This window comes from Trachurus trachurus (genome assembly GCF_905171665.1).
Source record: "Trachurus trachurus genome assembly, chromosome: 16".
NCBI lineage: Eukaryota > Metazoa > Chordata > Actinopteri > Carangiformes > Carangidae > Trachurus > Trachurus trachurus.
The window spans coordinates 6,425,631-6,444,021 of record NC_139902.1 but is presented as its reverse complement, the minus strand read 5'-3'; the positions used below and the strand labels follow the sequence as shown (position 1 = coordinate 6,444,021).

Genomic DNA, 18,391 nt, shown 5'->3' with positions numbered 1-18,391 from the left:
TGTGTGTCTTTCTTGCTCTCTCTTTTTGTCTCCCTTCACTGGCTTTGCCCAAATTTAGAAACCAGTGAGGGCTGACTGTCATGCGTATGAATAGCTCAATGTCTCACAACAGTGCTACAAATCCTCATTGTGGCTCTAGAGATAGCTTAAGCTATACAAGTAACAAAGGCAAACTCCCCGTCAACACCATTACTGTCAGTTCTTTAGTAAACAAACCCAACACCCCCCACACTGCACCTCATATCACATTCAGGTAGAGAGAAACCATGTGTATAAATGACTGTATTTGTGTGCCTTTGTAAATATATCTATGGATACTTCTGTGTGTGTGTGTTTGCTGGCAGTGCCACAGTGTGTATGAATCTTTAATGCGTGTCTTATGACATCGGGGCCTCCTTGCAGCTTTGGATCTGTAAAATTCAATATCACTCTAATATCTGACCCTGTGGCTCAGATGCTGTGCGTGCTCATTGTTGCCACGCTGGACCAAACTTACACACAGTCACACACTCAGTTGTACACAAATGTGTAGTGTATGCAAACATGGCAAGCTAATGCTTTTATTTCATCCAGCTTCACCATGGGAACCCATCTTTAAGATGGAGCATCAGGGCCACATGTGTTTTAGGGTGTACTTAAATCTGTGTCCCCCTGGACCATGTCAAACAGCCGAGTATCAGAGACAATAGAAAGGTGGCATGTTCAGGAAAATACATTCAGACAAAATGTAAATAATCTACGAACTCCGAGTAGCAATATAAGTTATATGTGCTATTTATTATTTTTCACATTTGAAGGTTTTATTTTAGTTTCATGTTCCTTGAAATAAAAGCAATGGGGATTTTAACTCTGAAATTCAGTTTTAAAAAGTTTTAACTTAACAGCAGATAATATATAGTAATCACATTAATTAATCTTATTGTATTTAAAGGAGGGACACCATGTGTGTCAGGAAGAGCACTGAAGTGCTTTATATGAAAGATGCATATATCTTCGAGAGCTTTCAACTTGATTATAAAGTAAAGCTAAGAGCTGCATGGTTAATTAATTTCAAACTAATACTGAATTATGGTCTCTGACTAACAATAGTGTCATAATAGATAACTATCATTTTATGGTTTATCTCTAGTGGTTCGCGTTGATTCACAGCGCTCACAGGATCCCATCTTTATTGTATCTGGAGCTGGATGGCTGGTGGGAAATCTGTTGTATTCTCAAAGACGCCAAATTGGAATTTATAATCTGCCTCAGATTACGCAGCATTACAACTTCTTAAAACTTTCCAATCAGGCAGGTTTGCAGGATTTTGAGCTCAGAGTGTGTAGTTCAAACCAGGACCAGCCGAGGTCCTGAGAACTTAATATGGAAGATCATCATCAGTTTTCAGCAAGTATTTGGACATTTCAGCCAGGGACACAAGAAAGGACCCACATGGATGAACACGGGTGGACAATATGGCAGGAGGCAGGAATCCAGGCAGCAGTGAACAGGGACTTGACCGTAGATAGCAGGTAGCAGGAAACACAACAGGAACATAAGCAGGACAAACGCAGGAACCCAGGCAGACAATTCAACTGGAAACAAAGGGACTGGAGCTGTACAGTATATATGGAGGGATGTGATGAGGGAAAATAGGAACAGGTGTCAGGTGGGAGTGGGGGATGGGGTGGGGGGTCTGATCACAGAGGACCAGGGATATCTGGTGGCTGGTGAGTGTCCAGAATGAACAGGAGTCATGACAGGTCATACATCAAAATATGGGAGACTTTGACCTGACGATGGCACTATATGAAAAGTGGGCGGGTTATTAAAGTTATTACACTTCCTCTCAAAAGCCAACATGAATATTTACAGTGAATTTCATGGCAATCCATTTGATAGTCATTTCACTCAAGGCCTGCTCTTGCTGCTGTTGAGATAGGGGAGACCGGGGATGGTCGTCGTAACACTTTTTTGTCTCAGCTACCATAACTTGCAGAGTGTTCATAGTAGGGCTCCCAAATTTTGACACAGAGTACCCACATGTGTCCTCTACAAATAGCAGTGCCTTAAACTTCTCAAACTATATCACAAAATTCACTATTTGATGTCAAATTCAAGGAGTACCACTGGTAGAACCTATACCCCGCTACCGTGGGAGGTAACACAACCTGGGGTCAATTCAGTGAGATTAAAAACTAAAAACTGAGACCAAATCAAAAAAACATGCATCTATGTAAGTTTATTGTGCATGTTCCAACACTAAAGCATCTTCCTATGGTTCAATATGAACAAAAAAGAACTCATCACTGATGGCTAAATGTTTCTGATAATACCAGTGAATGGTGAACATGTATGAATGGAAACCTTCAGCAGGAGGTCAGAAGCAGCTCATAGTCCATGTATAATTCCAGGAAAGATGGTGACACTTAATGACACTTACAGTAATAAAACAACGAAGTTAAAAGGTGCAACAACCACCCCCACCCCTGTCAGCCATTGTTTGACTATGGCTGTACCAGCATGGTGGTTTGAAATAAACATTGATGAAATGACTCATATTTTACCTAAGAACCTGCTCTTTCATCTTATACAAGTTATATAATTGAAACTTCAACGGTATCGATACTAGTCAAAATGTAGGCTTGGTCCAAAATATCAGTTTTTTTTTTTTGGCTGTAAAACCTACACACTTATTGACACAGCCATGCAAATTCACATGCAATGTCAGGGAGTGAGTGGATATTGATCACATAAATCTAATGTTATCCCTTATGTGATGCTGTTACAACCTTCCCCTTGTTACAATCATCCCCAGTCTCCCCTATTTCATTGTGTGTCAAAGTGTTGGAACAGTTGAAATCTACAATAAAAAAAGCGATAGTGATAAACAGCAATAGTACAACAGGAAAAGGGTACAAATAAATAAATAAATACAACCCAAGAAGGTCAGTCTTGGAAAAAAGCACAATTACACTCATTAGACCACACATGTATCTGTCAATGCCTGACAAGCTGAAGCACGCTATATCTGAAAACAAGCCTGTCACTGTCACTGTCGCTGCCATCTACTGCATGCGTCTCTATCTCTGTCAGCCAATGTCCTTTAGTGTGTTGTTTTGCTGTCAGATATGTCCTTGATGTTTATAGGGCTGCGATCGTCGGCCCTGCATCATGTTCGGCGTCTCATCACGAATTCAGCAAACTCGTCTGAAAAGAAGTTGCTAAAAATGGAGACGGCAGGAATGGATACTGATTCTAAAGCCCTGAGCTGCACGGCTGTTTGGTGTAATTAGCTGCTAACAACAAACGGGATGCCGCTTTGATGTCATACTGCCAGCTGCTCTCCAGAGACCAAAATCCACAAAGTACAGCGTTCACCTCTGTAAAGTTGTCTGTTTTCTAAAGTGGTGGAGCTTAAGCCGTGTGCTGAATTCAGCCCTATAAATCAGTGAAGGGGCGAGGCGCTTCCATAATGCAGCTGATCTGCTTCCTATCCTAGCCAGTAATTTCACTGTTCATGAGACCCAAGTCTTAGCAGTGCATGAAAAATGCAAAATATGTTAGAGGACTCTAATAGGCAGAAAAAATATAATCATAATAATACACTTCATTACTCCATTCTAAGGACATAAAATATGCAAGGAGGCACTAATTTGTTATCAGGTTAATTATCTGTGTTTCAGAGTTGCTGAGGCGTTCACTTTCCCAGATTAATGAATTATGACTCTTATTTACTCTGGTTGGCTTATTTCTCCAGTGTCAGAGTGAAGCACAGAGCCGCTGGGGTCTGATGGAAGAGGGAAACCCAAACAGGAAATAGTTTAGAGGAGGATGCCAAACAGCCTCTTGAACTCAAAGGAGGCATATCAGTGAAATCAAGTTCATCCTCCTGTCTTTTGTAAAAGATGCAGTATGTCAGTTTTGCCCAACACTTCTAGCAATGCAGAACATCCCTCCTGTTGCTGTCATCCAAGCTGATAGCAGTGGAATAATTCAGTTTAACGGGCGGAGGCAGTGGTAGAACAACAGTCTAAACACTGAGCTGCCTTTTTAAATACAATGGAAGACTACATTTCAATAACATGCTCATTAACCAGGAATAATATTTAATCAAATATATCATCATCTTATTATTTTGTTGTGACTCATGCAAAATGTCTAATATCCATCTTATATCTGGCTCTAGTTTGGTCCACAAGCTCCTGAGAGGAAGGTGCTCGACTCTTCATCCACTTTTTATTAAATGGAATGGGCAGTTCCTTTACACTCTTGTTTGTTGTGTTCCTTCTTCATTTTTCCATGTTTTCTTTTAAAGTATTTGATTAATAGATTATCAGAAAACACTGGCTAAAATCTGTGCAAACACGAGCTGACACCGGATTTGAATTATACATTTTCTCCACTGCCTGACATCAACAGAGGAAGTATAACCAAAGTCACATTATAGTAAGTATTATTCAAATATGATCTGATTGTTTTCTGCTAAGAAAACAAAAACAACCAATGCATAATTAATGCCACACAGGCCAAAGAGCATCATTACCTGCCACAGGCCTTTTATTTTACAAAGGCTGATGTGGATTTTGCATCTGCCTGTTGTTGACAATTTTACTGGTAAAAGTGTGATAGGAAAGAAGAAGAGGAAGAGTCCTGAAGCAAGAAGCCAGGAAGAGCCAACGTGTTATTTGTTTTATACATGTCTCTCATTCTAATATTGTGTGAGTGTGATAACAGCTTGTGGTCAGCTGTGATCTTTGTCATGGGCTTACCCTTCATGTTGCCCAGATGGAAATATCCATCGACCAGCGAGGCCCCGTTGTTGAAGTGCTGGGTCATATGGTCCAGCCAGTTGGCCTCCACGCCTTTCACTCCCTCGTCACAGTTCTGAACCCGGAGCGGCACCTTGACGGTGTAGTACTTCACCTGCTCCTCTCGGACGGGTGGATGGTTATACAAAGCCAGCAGCTCCACTCCTGAAGAGATGCAACACAAGACAAAGACCTTGTCAGAGATTTGACCCAGTGTGTGGCGAGACAATACAAACGCAGCCTTGGTGGAAGTCCCACTTGAAATACTGCTGGTTGCAATCCACAGATCTACAGGCGCACTTTCTTCTCGTCTACATGCAATGCAAAGAACTCTCTGCAGTATCAAGCTGCAAAATTATATTAATTCACTCTCGACTTTTTAGTTCTTTGGAGAACTTGGGATTCTTCTACACTAACCACACGTCCCCACTGTGATCAGCGTGGTAATGGTCAATTGGAAGCAAATTTATTTTCTATGAGATAAGCAACCAGGGAAATTGCAGCCAATATGTGGACAGTCAACAAACTTCTTGGCCAAGAAAAGTTGGCCACTGCGTTCATGGTCATCAGCCATAAAGGAAAACACCAATTTGTGAGCGTACTTACTTGAGAGTTGCTACCAATTTGATTTTCTTGTGCTGTGAAAAACTCTGGTACTGTAAGATTTGAAAGAATATACTATATAGCAGAAAAGAGGACAGATTGCATGGGTCCTTGTAGCTTTCCACATAAATAGTGACTGTAATTTTTTCTCCATAACATCTCTTCTGTCTGAATTATTTCACCCACTTTCTTCCTTAAATGAGGTCCAGTGAATGACTGTGCAGCTCCAAATAAAAACGGAAGTTGTCAAAAAATAGTTTCTATGGCAACAGTTAGAAGCGATGTTTTGTTAATGTCAAAGGCTCAGAATGATACTGTGTTAGGATAAAGAACCGGGGCCGTCTGCAGTGAGGACTGTAGCCTCAACAGCTCTACCAAGTGAGCTAATCGCCGCCCCTAAAGATACAATTTTGACAGAATGATCATAATGGAGACGGATGAAGTAAAAAAAAAAAAAAAAAAAAGGACAATTACAATACGGAGATCAATGGGCTCTCAAGGTCACCAGAGGTCAGATATAAACCTTCAGGCATGAAGATTATATGCTGAAACCTTCATGTGATTATAAAATCTCAAGAAACTGGTCACCGGAAAATTGAGCACCATTGAGAAATTGAGATGAGACACAAAAATATAAAGATATAAAAACAGAGAATTTTAAATGCATTGGGCTCTAAAGTGTCAGTTGTCTGGTTGATGCTTTATGTTTCCTTTAGCAAACTTTGTCTGAAAAATAACAATATAGGACATTTTATGATTTACTTTTTGCATGTAGTGATTGGTGAGTATGAATATTTATGTAAAAACTTCAGTGCATTGATTTTCCTGTGGGTATTACATTTCTAAGAATCTTATTATGTAGCTTCTAGGACACTATTTTTTATTTTATTATTTTATTTACAGACACAATCGTTTGTGTTGCATTCTGCATTAGTTTCATATTAATTTCTGGAGTCTTGTTGCTGGCGGGGCCCAATCTGTATGCTAGATACTGGGATAAATCCTTCAGCATCATTATCATATCATGAACAAAAGTTCTCACCTGGCAGGTGCAAAATAGACGCGAAATGAAAAAGTAATACAAGATGAGATTTGTGTTGCCCCAAGCTGGACTCACAAAAACGCTGGAAATCTTTTTCCAAGGATGCTGCCTACCTTTTTTTTTCTCCCTCCAATTGGTTCTTTTTCAACAACAAACGTGAGGTGAATCAGAAGCAATTTGATCATATTCATGCCACAAGTCATCCTCACATTTCTTTTAACGTTTTGTAAGAGTGATATAACTCTACTGAGGCTGACCTTAAAAAGGAACCATTTCTTCGTAACTGAGTTAATTAATAGAATAACCTTGAATGATGCATTCAAAGCTCTCCCAGCTAACCGTTATTTACATCAAGCAAAAATATACATAATGCATTGGGCCTCAGGAGAGGGAAACAGGCTTGGAAATCTGCCCACAGGACGTATGTCACTTCTCCACGCTCAAATCACACTAAATCAAAGTGGAAGGAGTTTCATTTGTCGTGATGTGAGCGAGTGAAATATTTGTTCTGCCTGGCTATGAAAAAAGAAAGAAAGAAAAAAAAAATCCAAACGTGAGATGTAAGCGAGGTTGGAGTCGGGCGGAAAGCAATTCAAATCGAGCTTGGTAACATTTTCCTCTTTTCTTTTGAATGCAAATGTCGAACTGTCATTCCCCAAGTGAACCAGATGGATGAGCAGAATGTGCAGCACTGCCACCCGCCTGTCCACCCACACACACACACACACACTTTGATGTGGGGTGGTGGAGGTGGTGGTAAAGGAGGGAGTCATGGCTCAGTTGCTTTGGTTCCTCCATCCGTCCATCCGTCCGGCAGACACCCCGGAAGAATGAATCATTTATAGAAACCATACCTTGTCTGGCTCGTCTGACTGATGTGACAGCTGGCCACCAAATTCCATAATCTTGTCGTTTGTCACTCCCGAGAAAAGTCGTATCACAGCCGAAGATTCACACACCCTCCCCTCGTCGTCCTCACTGTGTTACCCGTGTTACAACGAGGACAATATGGTAAACAAATCTTGGGCAACAGGCGACAACGAAACAATGTCTCGTTCCACTTGCCAAAACGACACATTTCCTCACTGTGATTGATTCTGTAGTTATTTGTATCACATTAACTGGTTTACTGTTCATGTGCACCAGCCTGAGATGATGCATCAGTTTGGTTCGTCCTCTCTGTAGCTCAGAGAGCTGCAGGCAGGTTGTGAGGAAGGCTGCTTTTGAAAAATTGTGTCATGTTCACTAACTGATTTAGAAATGCAGGAAGGCTCTGGGACATGGCTCTAAAATTCCTGTAATCGTGGTGTAATTAGATAAGTAACAGCATTAAACCATATTCGACACAGATTATTCCAGCTCTACTGATGGGGCTTTTATAGACAGTGGTCAAATTCATAACAGCCACACGTAAAATAACAGCCACCAGCAAGAAACATGCCGCTCGGCCTCTATCCTTTACATGATATTAGCTGTTTTCTGTGTAATAGCTGAGAGTTTCTCTGTGCATTATATTTCATTACAGTCTAATTATGCTGTGATTATGGCACCAAGGCGCCTGTAATTCAGGCAGAGGGTAGGTAGCTCATTTTCTAACCTTTATTTGTCTATAAACATCTCTTCGGCAGTGTACTGCTCACTGGAGATACACAGCACTGAGAACACGGAGCATTAAGTGCCTGGCCCTGGGGCAACTTCAGCAGGGGAAAGTAGGGAGGGAAACCAACCAACATAGAAGATAAGATAAGAAAATTGCCTTCAGATACTGACAAGGCATAGGCATAAACAGTCTGGCTGATGTCCACCAGTGTGGGCTGTGAAATAGTAAAAAGTCTGGGGCCATGCTTTCATCTGGCTGCCTCAATTATTTCTATTCAGAAAATATTTTTGACAGAATTCAGTTTATTTATGTGCAGACATTATGCACCTGAATGACCTGAAAAGCTAAAAAGTTAAAGCATCATCAATTTCATAAATATCTAATTTTCATAAACATGTTTTGGTTCAGTGTTGGCCTGTGATTGGCTGGTTGCACTGCTGCAGTGATACATAAAGGGGAAAAAACATACACAGCATGGGTCTACAGTAGTTTCCCACTGCATGTTGCATTGTAAATGTCAAAGTGGCTGACCTTTGCAAGGCCACACTGCACAGTAAGCTTTTTTTTCAATTTCAAATGGGCGTCAGTGGTGGCTGCACTTTGACTCGCATCCTTCCATACAAATCGGATCAAAGTCCTGCTTCTGTAGCTTAAACCCACACGACAAACAGCTGGACCACGTTTCACGAAACGATATAAAGAAATAATAAAATTCAGTGGACGATGATGAAGAGCTCTGAACTTAAACCAGTGACCCGCAAACACATGCTCACTATGACCATGACAAGCTTTAAAAAAAAAACTAAGTGTGAACTGCGGAGGAGCAGATACTTTATTGTCAGAGGGAACATAAGGTTAAGTAATTATAGGTCTTTAACAAACTCCATTAGGAGGCTGACATAAATCTCTACAATAGGCTTCTTGCTCAACCTCACCACTCTCCTGCTCCTTTGTGGTTAAGAGGCCTTGTAAATGACACAAGCAAACGCTCTCTCTTTTCAGAGCCAAGATCTGGAGGAGAGGAGTCATTTCACTGACAACAGTATGAGCAGTGTCATTCAACCGCTGGCTTCGTTAGAAGAACAAACGGTAACACTTTACTTGAATTCGCTTTATAAGCGTGTCATAACACTATCATAACAGTGTTCTATGGAAGACATTAATGTAACCTTTTAAGAAAGTAATTGGTCCTGATCAATACCTTTATTAATATTTTGGTAACACTTTATTTGACTATAGCCTATCACTATAATGCATTATAACCATACTTATAATGAGTTATAATGCAGTTATAGCACTGTATAACTATAGTTATAAACATTCATAATGATCATAATGCTTTATAACAATAATCATAACACATTATAAAGCATTTATAATATTTTATCATGACATAAGGTCAGGTAGTATAATACATTATAATTGTTAGTAACTCGCTGACAATGCCCACATCGATAATGTGTTATAAATATAGTTATAATGTGTTATAATTGGCTCATAAACATGTATAACTATCATTATAAACACTATTTTATCAAATAAGCCATTATAAAATGCTCTATAATGTGTTATGCTTATTGTTATAAAGCCTTATGATAATTTATGAGTGTTTATAATGATAGTTATACATGTTTATAAGCCAATTATAACACATTATAACTATATTTATGGGGTTAATGCATTATCGATGTGGGCATTGTCAACAAGTTACTAACAATTATAACATATTATAATACCTGACCTTATAAGTCATGATACAATGCTTTATAGTATGTTATGATTATTGTTATAAAGCATTATGATCATTTATGAGTGTTTAGTGCTATAACTGCATTATAACTCATTATATGGTTGTAATGCGTTATAGAGATTGGCGTCAAATTAAGTGTTACCAATACTTTTTAGGGATTAAAAATAAACTCTTACTGTCCCAATAATAAGATATCTCTTGGTACACACACAGATGTGTATACAAATAGACACACACACTCATTGAAGACAGACTCCTTTGAACCTATAATCACATGAATTCATTACACTAACAGATGACAGCTACGCCCTTCAGAATAAAGTCCTCACAGCTAACCTGACTCTCATCACTGGCAAGGCCAGCTAACGAGAAAATGAGCGCATGAGCGTCGTTAGTCTGTTGAAAGCATGTCGCATCAAAGGGCTCGTCTGATCGCAGCGCGGCTGTCCCAAGACCGACGAGGTCAGCAGCACTGAACCTGCCGTGATCTAAGCACTGCAAGCTCTCCAACATGACATGTCGTCGTTTCAACGTCCATCTCCATAATCTGAGACGCTGGACACTGATCCCATCAGCACAGAGATAACACTGATCTGAGGGATAAGACCACGCAGCTGAAAAGACTTCCTATGCACAAGATGTCAGAGTGATGGGCATCAGGATTACTGCTACGATAAAAGTCTTTTCCTCATTTTGTAGTTTTATAACGTGAAGTCACTCGGTTTATTTAGAGCTCAGTGGTGCTTGTGGTGTTGGCAAATGTACACGGTGACAACAGAACAGACACCTCAAGGCCATTAAATGTTGATTGTCTTTGAGCTTGTTATGAATTTTCATCTCAGTTTCATGATGTCTCCAACATGCTCCCAATTGAATTTCTGACAAAATCCACTTATGCAACTGATCAGTATTATATTTAATATTTTTCTGCAACTTCATAATGAGTAATATCAAACTGTGGGTAAGCTTTATTAAATACTTTAAAATCCATCACCTGTAAAGCAGATTCCTTACACTGATACTAATTTTCCATTTCATTATTGCAATTTATCAACACTTAAAAGTAAAATGCATGATTAATAATTAAAACAGAATCATTAGACCCATTATAAATGAGCTTAATAATAAACAGTTAAACATTTATGACTATGTTTATGAATTACAGATTAATAAGAAACAATATAGTAAGAATGCTTTATAAATTATGAATTTAGTATTTAATAATGCTTAACTAATTCTAAAAAGTGTGTAGTTCTTATAAAGAAGTTTTTAAACCCCTCAACACAGAAGCCTGGAGTTGTTGAAATATGCAGTTTTAGATTAGATACCAAAAAGTCAATGTGTCCGATCACTTGCTTGCCACTTTGCGGTGCCTAAACATAACCATTCAAATGTTAATGATGCTTAAGTGGTTTCAGCATAAATGTTTCCTCATAAAACATAATGGAGATGGCATTTCATTTCCTACTAAATGTTTTTGCTCGTGTGAATTAATCACATCTGAGAGTAACTTGTATGAGACACGAGTTGTCTAATCGACTGGCCTCTACTACAGCTGTCACAGCCATGTTGTACCACCAGAATCCCTCTCCTCCAGCGCCTGAGTCTCCAAACTTAAGGGCTCAGTTTCTCTCCGGAGCTCCGGTCTCAGGGATGGAGGTTCCTCTATCGGCCGTAAGCTGCAGACTTTCACCAGCTCCACTGGCAGCGCTTGCACAATGTTCACCTTGAGATCTGAGGATTAGCGTGGACAAGCCAGCGGTAGCTGAGACTCCGGGGCCTCCTCAGCAGACTGGGCATTAGTAGAGAGGGACATGGGAGCTTGGCAGGCTCCCTTACCACCCCGGCTGGCTGCTTCCCTGGCGCTGCTGGCATTGTGGAAGAGATTCAATTCAGGGGGGTGGGGGGAGTGATGAAGGTGGTGGGGGGTTGAGAGAGAGCCGTGAAGCTGAGGGAGGTGGAGGACGAGGCAGTGGGGGGATTATCTCGCAGCAAAATGCACTGTAGGGAGGCCCAGATGGACCAGTGGGCTGTGGTCTGCTCTGGTGCCAAGAGTGTGTTACCGCACACCACATATACACGGAGACACGCGGCAAACAAAAGCAGAAAACATGCACGACCAAAGAGCGCATTCATTATGCACCACCTAGTATTAGGTGCTTTGAACCCAATCAGACCGCACACTCTACCTACAGTACAGCGCACAGACGCTGACACTCCCACTGGGACGTGCGTCTAATGCACAGTTTGCACCGAAACGTATCATGGATTCAGGTTCTGTGGGAGGACGAGGGACTGTGGGAGGGGAATGGGGGGGGAGTTGTAGCGGGTGGGGGGTGTCTCCATCTGTTAATCCAAAATGCTCAAATAAAAGCGAAACTATAAATGTCTGTGCTAATTTCAACAGCCTCTCCCACAGACAAGCAGGAAGGCTACCATGAATAACGCATGGAGGTGCAGCTACGTGCGGCTCACTTTCTGGGAATAACAGCAAGCCAGCCATGAAATGTGCAGCTTCCAAAAAAAAAAAAAAAAAAAAAAAAGTTTGGTGAATTTCACATACTCCCCGCTTCATCAGCTAAGTGCGAGTGCGAATTTGTATGCACCGCAGCTATAATATGATTCTTTTTGTGTAACGGATAGAGAGGATTATATCCCAAGGCAGCACATTGTTGTGTAACATTGAGGCAATAGCAGGAAATGACACCTCCGCAGTTGCCAAGTGTTTCAAGAGGGATCTATGGTGCCACGCTGTTTTCTTAGTTAAACAGCCAAAAGGTATGGCTTCACATAAAAACCACAGTGACACAGATATGTAGACAGATATTGGCTGAAGATTAGAAGCTGTCATTCTGAATCCCTGTGAATATTTGACACATGAAGCTGCAGTTTAGAGGATGCCCTTGAGTGTTTGATTTCACCCCCAGCTGCGTTCGCTCCTCTGGGATCAGGGGCTGATTGTGTGTACTCACAGGTGTGGATGTGTACAAATATGCAACACACACACACACAACAACAACAAAAAGAACACACATTTTCAGCTCAATTCTTCTAAAGCAACGTTAATCCATTGCCACCGGCCTGGGTTTCATCTTCTTCACCCAACGTAGCAGCTCCAGCCTTTCACAGTTTGAAGCTTTGACCTTTAATTATCTTAATTATCATTCCTCATTAGGCCTTTCTGTGTAATTTGTAGGGCTAGCTGGGTTTGTGTACCAGTCGCAGGTCTCGTGCCATTTGGATTTAAAAGTCTTGTCAAGTTCTAAAGTCTGAAATTTTGACCTTTAATTACAGCCCACCCATTGGGCCAATTAGTACCGTTTTCTCTTAAAGGTTCAGTTCAAGCACTTCACAAAAAATAAAAAATAAAAAAAAATAAACAAAAGAAAAGCTTTTGGATATTTGCTGCTGGGATTTCACCCAGCACAATACTGTACAATTGAGGTGAAGTCTTCAAAAATCCATTGACCTCACTGTGAGCTGTTGGGTCACTGGGACCACAGACGGAAATTGCTGACAGCATGCGTGGTGGGATTAGCTATAAGAACAGGGTCACTGTGTCTGGAAAGAGCTGTTGCTCCTCTGAGTGACTGGGGTGACAGAGAGACAGATATTTCAAACCTGGATGAGTAAAACAAGAATCGGTAACACTTTATTGGATGCCTATCTTTATAACGCATTATCACCCTAACCCTCATCATACTTATAATGAGTTATAGCACTGTATAACTATAGTTATAAACACTCATAAATGATCAGAATGATTTATAACAATAATACACTATAAGGCATTTTATCATGACTTAAGGTCAGGTATTATAATACGTTATAATTGATAGTAAATCGCTGACATTGCCCACATCGATAATGCATTATAAATATAGTTATAATGTGTTATAATTGGCTTATAAATGTGTATAACTTTCATTATAAACACTCATAAATTACCTTAAGGCTTTATAACAATAAGCATAACACATTATAGAGCATTATAACTCTATTATAATAATTGACCCTATAAGCCATAAAATGCTCTATAATGTGTTATGGTTATTGTTATAAAGCCTTATGATAATTTATGAGTGTTTTAATGACAGTTATACATGTTTATAAGACAATTATAACACATAATAACTATATTTATAATGCATTATCGATGTGGGCAATGTAAGCGATTTACTATCAATTATAACGTATTATAATACCTGACCTTATAAGTCATGATAAAATGCTTTATAGTGAGTTATGATTATTGTTATAAAGCATTATAATAATTTATGAGTGTTTATAACTATAGTTATACAGTGCTATAACTGCATTATAACTCATTATAAGTATGGTTATAATGCATTAGATAGGCGTCAAATAAAGTGTTACCCAAGAATCATCAACAGGCTTGAGACATCTATACTTTCTCTTTTAAATTTGGATGAAATCACCCTTTCAAGTATCTATATGGAAAATCCATGTGAGTTTTGTAAAATGTGGAATAGTAGAATCTGATTTATCAATTTTACTAAATGTAATAATAAAATTGCTACATATAAATACCCACATCCATTCTACTGAGGCAGCACATGAAAGACTCTCATCCCTAATTTCCATGTTTTTTTGTGCGAGGCATCATTTCCATCTTAGTTTCAGTTTATGATAGTAACCATGGAGACCACTCACCATCGCCTCTCCGCAGCCGGTATCTTGGCCTCTCCTTTGTCTCTGTGCCGCTGTCTTTGTTGTTATTGTGACATGGTGAGTTCTCCTCCGTCAGCTCCTCGCTGTGATCCAGATCTAACTCTGATATTGGCGATGTTGCAGGCGAGAGCTCGTCCTGACCCCCCTCCACCCCGCTCCTCCCCGAATGCTTCCCAGCATCCTCACTTTGATTCTTCTCCCCACTCTGCGCCCCCTCCCCGGCCTCCTCGCCTCCTTCTTTGACCGCTGTGCCAACTCCAGCTCCGGGATCTGCGTGGTTTCTGGGGCTCGAGGGGTTTGAGGGGCTGCAGCTGCCCAGGGAATCGAGCAATGAGCTGGGGCTGGAGTGTAGGGAAAGGGAGGGGGTGTCTGGTTCTCTGATGGTGGTGCAGGGGGCCCCATATGGTTCCTGGACAAATCCCACAAACTTCACTCCCTGGTCAGCGGCATCCTGGATCTGCTGTTGGGAGCAAGAACAAGAAAATATTAATCAAAAGCTAAAATGATGACAACAAATGCAACTTTGTATTCTCTGATTTTGGGTTTGGAGCTGAAATGATCAGTAAACTGACACAGACTGCTGCTTTGCTTCAGTGGGCTCAGACAAAACAAAAAACTTGATGATGCCACCCTGAGCTCTGTGACTTCAGGATTAGTCACCATCAGGAAAGTGACTGATCAAATGATAGAATTAATTGTAAGCTGCATCCTCAGATGCTGTTGGATATTTTGGATGTGAAGCAGCCATGGGTTTTGACTTGGAGCATCAGGAAAATACCAAAAATGCAAATTGAGTATGCAAAATAAGAACCTGTGAAGCACAACATACGAAACAAGTTAATTCCCATGTGATCTGAGTCTGAAACCAAACTTTCGGAGAATCGTCAAGTCCTCTGCATCTGTTGGATCTAAGTTTTTTTTTTCTTTCTCATTCCTTCCCAGAAGCTTCTCCAATTACACAGCTGTTGATTAGACTGGAGTGGCCACATCCCCCGTCAGGCCTGGGCCACGTCCCAAATCCATCGTCCACTCTTTAATTTTTTCCCCCCCTCTTTCTTATTGTCATCTGGCATTTTATGTCAATATTGGGATTCTGCCACAGAGCGAAATTGAAACATTAACTGTCAGAGAATGTTAATGATGCCATTCTCCATTTCTGCCTCCCACCCCAACCATCCCCGCCCCACCCACCAGCCGAGGCGGCGCCCGTCTCTATCTCCAGCCACAGTGAGGGAAGAGAATAAAAATCAAATCAAATTGCAGGTTATTCACTATGAAATTAAATTGGAAAACAGTCACATTGTTTCCAGCCACATTGTTTAATATCAGTGAACGCTCTCCGGGTGCTTCCACATCACATTCCCCATACCAATATGTTGAAATGGAATTGCAGAGATAAAAGAACGCAACTGTTGTATCTCATTTAATGGTAATGCAGGCAGTCAGAGAGAGAGAGAGATGAATGGCTTCCACTGTCTAATGCTGGTGCAGTTGATAGCACAGAGGACTCAAATGGTGGGCTGTAATGACAGAATTCATTTTTAGTGCCATTATTATTATTATTACTATTATTGTTATTATCATTATTACAAATCCCTTGTATGACACATTAGAACCATTAAGGTTTTATTTGTTTTTCCAAATAATTAGCCAACAGGCCCGCATTGTGACAAATGTCATGATTATATGAACAAAAAATAGTAAACAATATGAGTCAATCACTAAAAATGTCCATATTAACCTTGATTTTGTTGAATAAGCACAAAGAATTCGAAGTCTCCTGTGGATGAGTTGCAGATTATTACTTCAGACAGACAAGAGTCTGGCACTAAAATGATTAGTTGCCTAATTAATTACCTGAAAACAAACAGTTTTAATAACTGTTTGGTCATTTATTGAACAGTACTGCTGGTTTTATTTTCCCAAATTTGATAATATTCTCCTTTTCACGCATTTTTGTCATTGTAAATTGAATGTTCAAAATTTCCACATGCTTGTCAGGCTGAATTCTGGGGAAGTGTGTCTGAGGCAGAGGTATACCTTGTCAGAAACACCCTTTGCCCCGACAAGGAGTGCCCCAAGGATGAATACTGGGACTCCTCCTCTTTGCAATATACACCACCTCCTAGGGTCAAATTATTTTTGATGCCATTTACTGCTCTGCGTACACTTATTAGATAAATATAGACCTTTGTTCTTAATCTTTAGTGGTGTCCCTCACATCTAAGTGACTTTGGATGAATTTATTTTCGAATGAGTAAATGTAAAAAAAATAAGTGCAATATATTGTTTAAGTTCTCTTTTCTTAAAGCAGAAGTGAGTGATCCAGTCGTTTTCGCTAATGCTGCGTTCCAGGCAGGCTTTTGAAATCGTAAATTACAGCTTCAAGTCACAACTTACGACTTTGTAGCGTTCCAGGCAACCCACTCGTGTTTTTCCGACCTGTTTTACCGGTGAAAGTCACTATAACGGCCACTCGTAACTTCCGACCCGTGAACTCGTACCAGATCGAACTGGTACGACTTCACGGTCGGAAAAATACGAGTGTCCTTGAACGCACCATAACAGTCCTCGTCCCTACGTCACCACATTCACGGCGTTCCTTGGCTGCACACACAGCCCTGCATGCCGTTCTCTCTCCTCATTGGATAAAAACTGTAGGATACGATAAATGTTTTCTCCTCGACTCAGAGCAGAGCAGAGGGACTGACAGACCCGTGTTTCAGACCAAACACTCTATGTAAGTGATTGCTGTCGGAAGATATAACTATTTAAGACTTATATTAACACAAATATATCACTTACTTCTGCTTTAATTTCATGACACAACAATCCATGTCATCTTTTTCATGCACGAAACGATAAACACTTTCCCAGACACTTTAAAATGTGGTACACATGAGAGCATGCTGGGGTTAAGCAATGTTAACCTTGTTGTAGCAAACTGGCTCAAGTTACAACTTGAAATACGCAACTAAAAGAGAAATGACCTCTAAATACATCCAAAACATACTTTGTTGATTAGCACTAAACAGACAGTATGCCTGAGGATGATGTCATTAGTTTTGCAGCTATTTAGGTATCAAACTTTCCTATTGAACATATTAAGTGTTTGTCGTGATTAGTGCAGTGATCATCAAGTTCAAGTTAATAAAGTTAATCTTCAGGGAACATTAATGTGTGAAGCAAATATCAAGGCAATCATTCTAATAGCTGGTGAGACATTTCACTAAAATACAAAAAAAAATCCATTGGTGACATTTGAGGAAATCAGGAGCTCATTCAAGTCATTAAGATTCGTACTCATGGGAAAATAAACATGTGCACAAAATATCATGTCAGTCCATCTAATTGTTGCTGAGGTATTCAGCCTGAACCAAAGTGTAGAAGCAGCAGTCCCACCCCCAGAGCCACAGTGCAATCAGGCCAAATGATGCACAAGTCATCTGGTGTATTTATATTTGATGTAATAATTCAGTAATAAAACCACAAAAGCCTTGGGTTGCAATATTTAGACAACAACAATTTTAAATTAAAAGTGGAACAAGAGGATACAGATATTATATAATGTCAGGTCATGTGGAATGAGACAAGTTTTAATAACTCTTAATAATAAAGAGAATCTAAAGGGAAAACAGGATGTTGAGGGGTTTGTTGAAAATGAAAATAATTCTTAGCTGCAGCCTTTCAAGAGCAATGTCTCATATACATGAGCGGGAATAATCAAATAAATGGCAAGATAACATCAAAAATTAGCATTCTTCTGAACTTCTCAATCTAAATGAACATGCGGGTCGCTACAGCTCTAAAGAAACCACCTCGGGTCAAGAAAATGAGGTTTCGAGGTCAAAAAGGAAACTTTACATCACATAATTTCTCTTCATTAACTGAAATGATGCAGAGCACAAATTTAA

General features: G+C 40.0%; 1 protein-coding gene across 1 annotated transcript in view; it reads right to left on the bottom strand.

Annotated features, from left to right (window-relative positions):
• rftn1b (raftlin, lipid raft linker 1b) overlaps positions 1-18,391 on the bottom strand; it is a 119,569-nt gene that overhangs the window by 32,898 nt on the left and 68,280 nt on the right. The window contains exons 5-6 of the mRNA XM_083989189.1: positions 14,460-14,937; positions 4,752-4,955 (exon numbers count right to left, since the gene is read on the bottom strand). Of these exons, the coding sequence (XP_083845315.1) occupies positions 4,752-4,955; positions 14,460-14,937 (682 nt within the window). The remainder of the gene's footprint in view (positions 1-4,751; positions 4,956-14,459; positions 14,938-18,391) is intronic.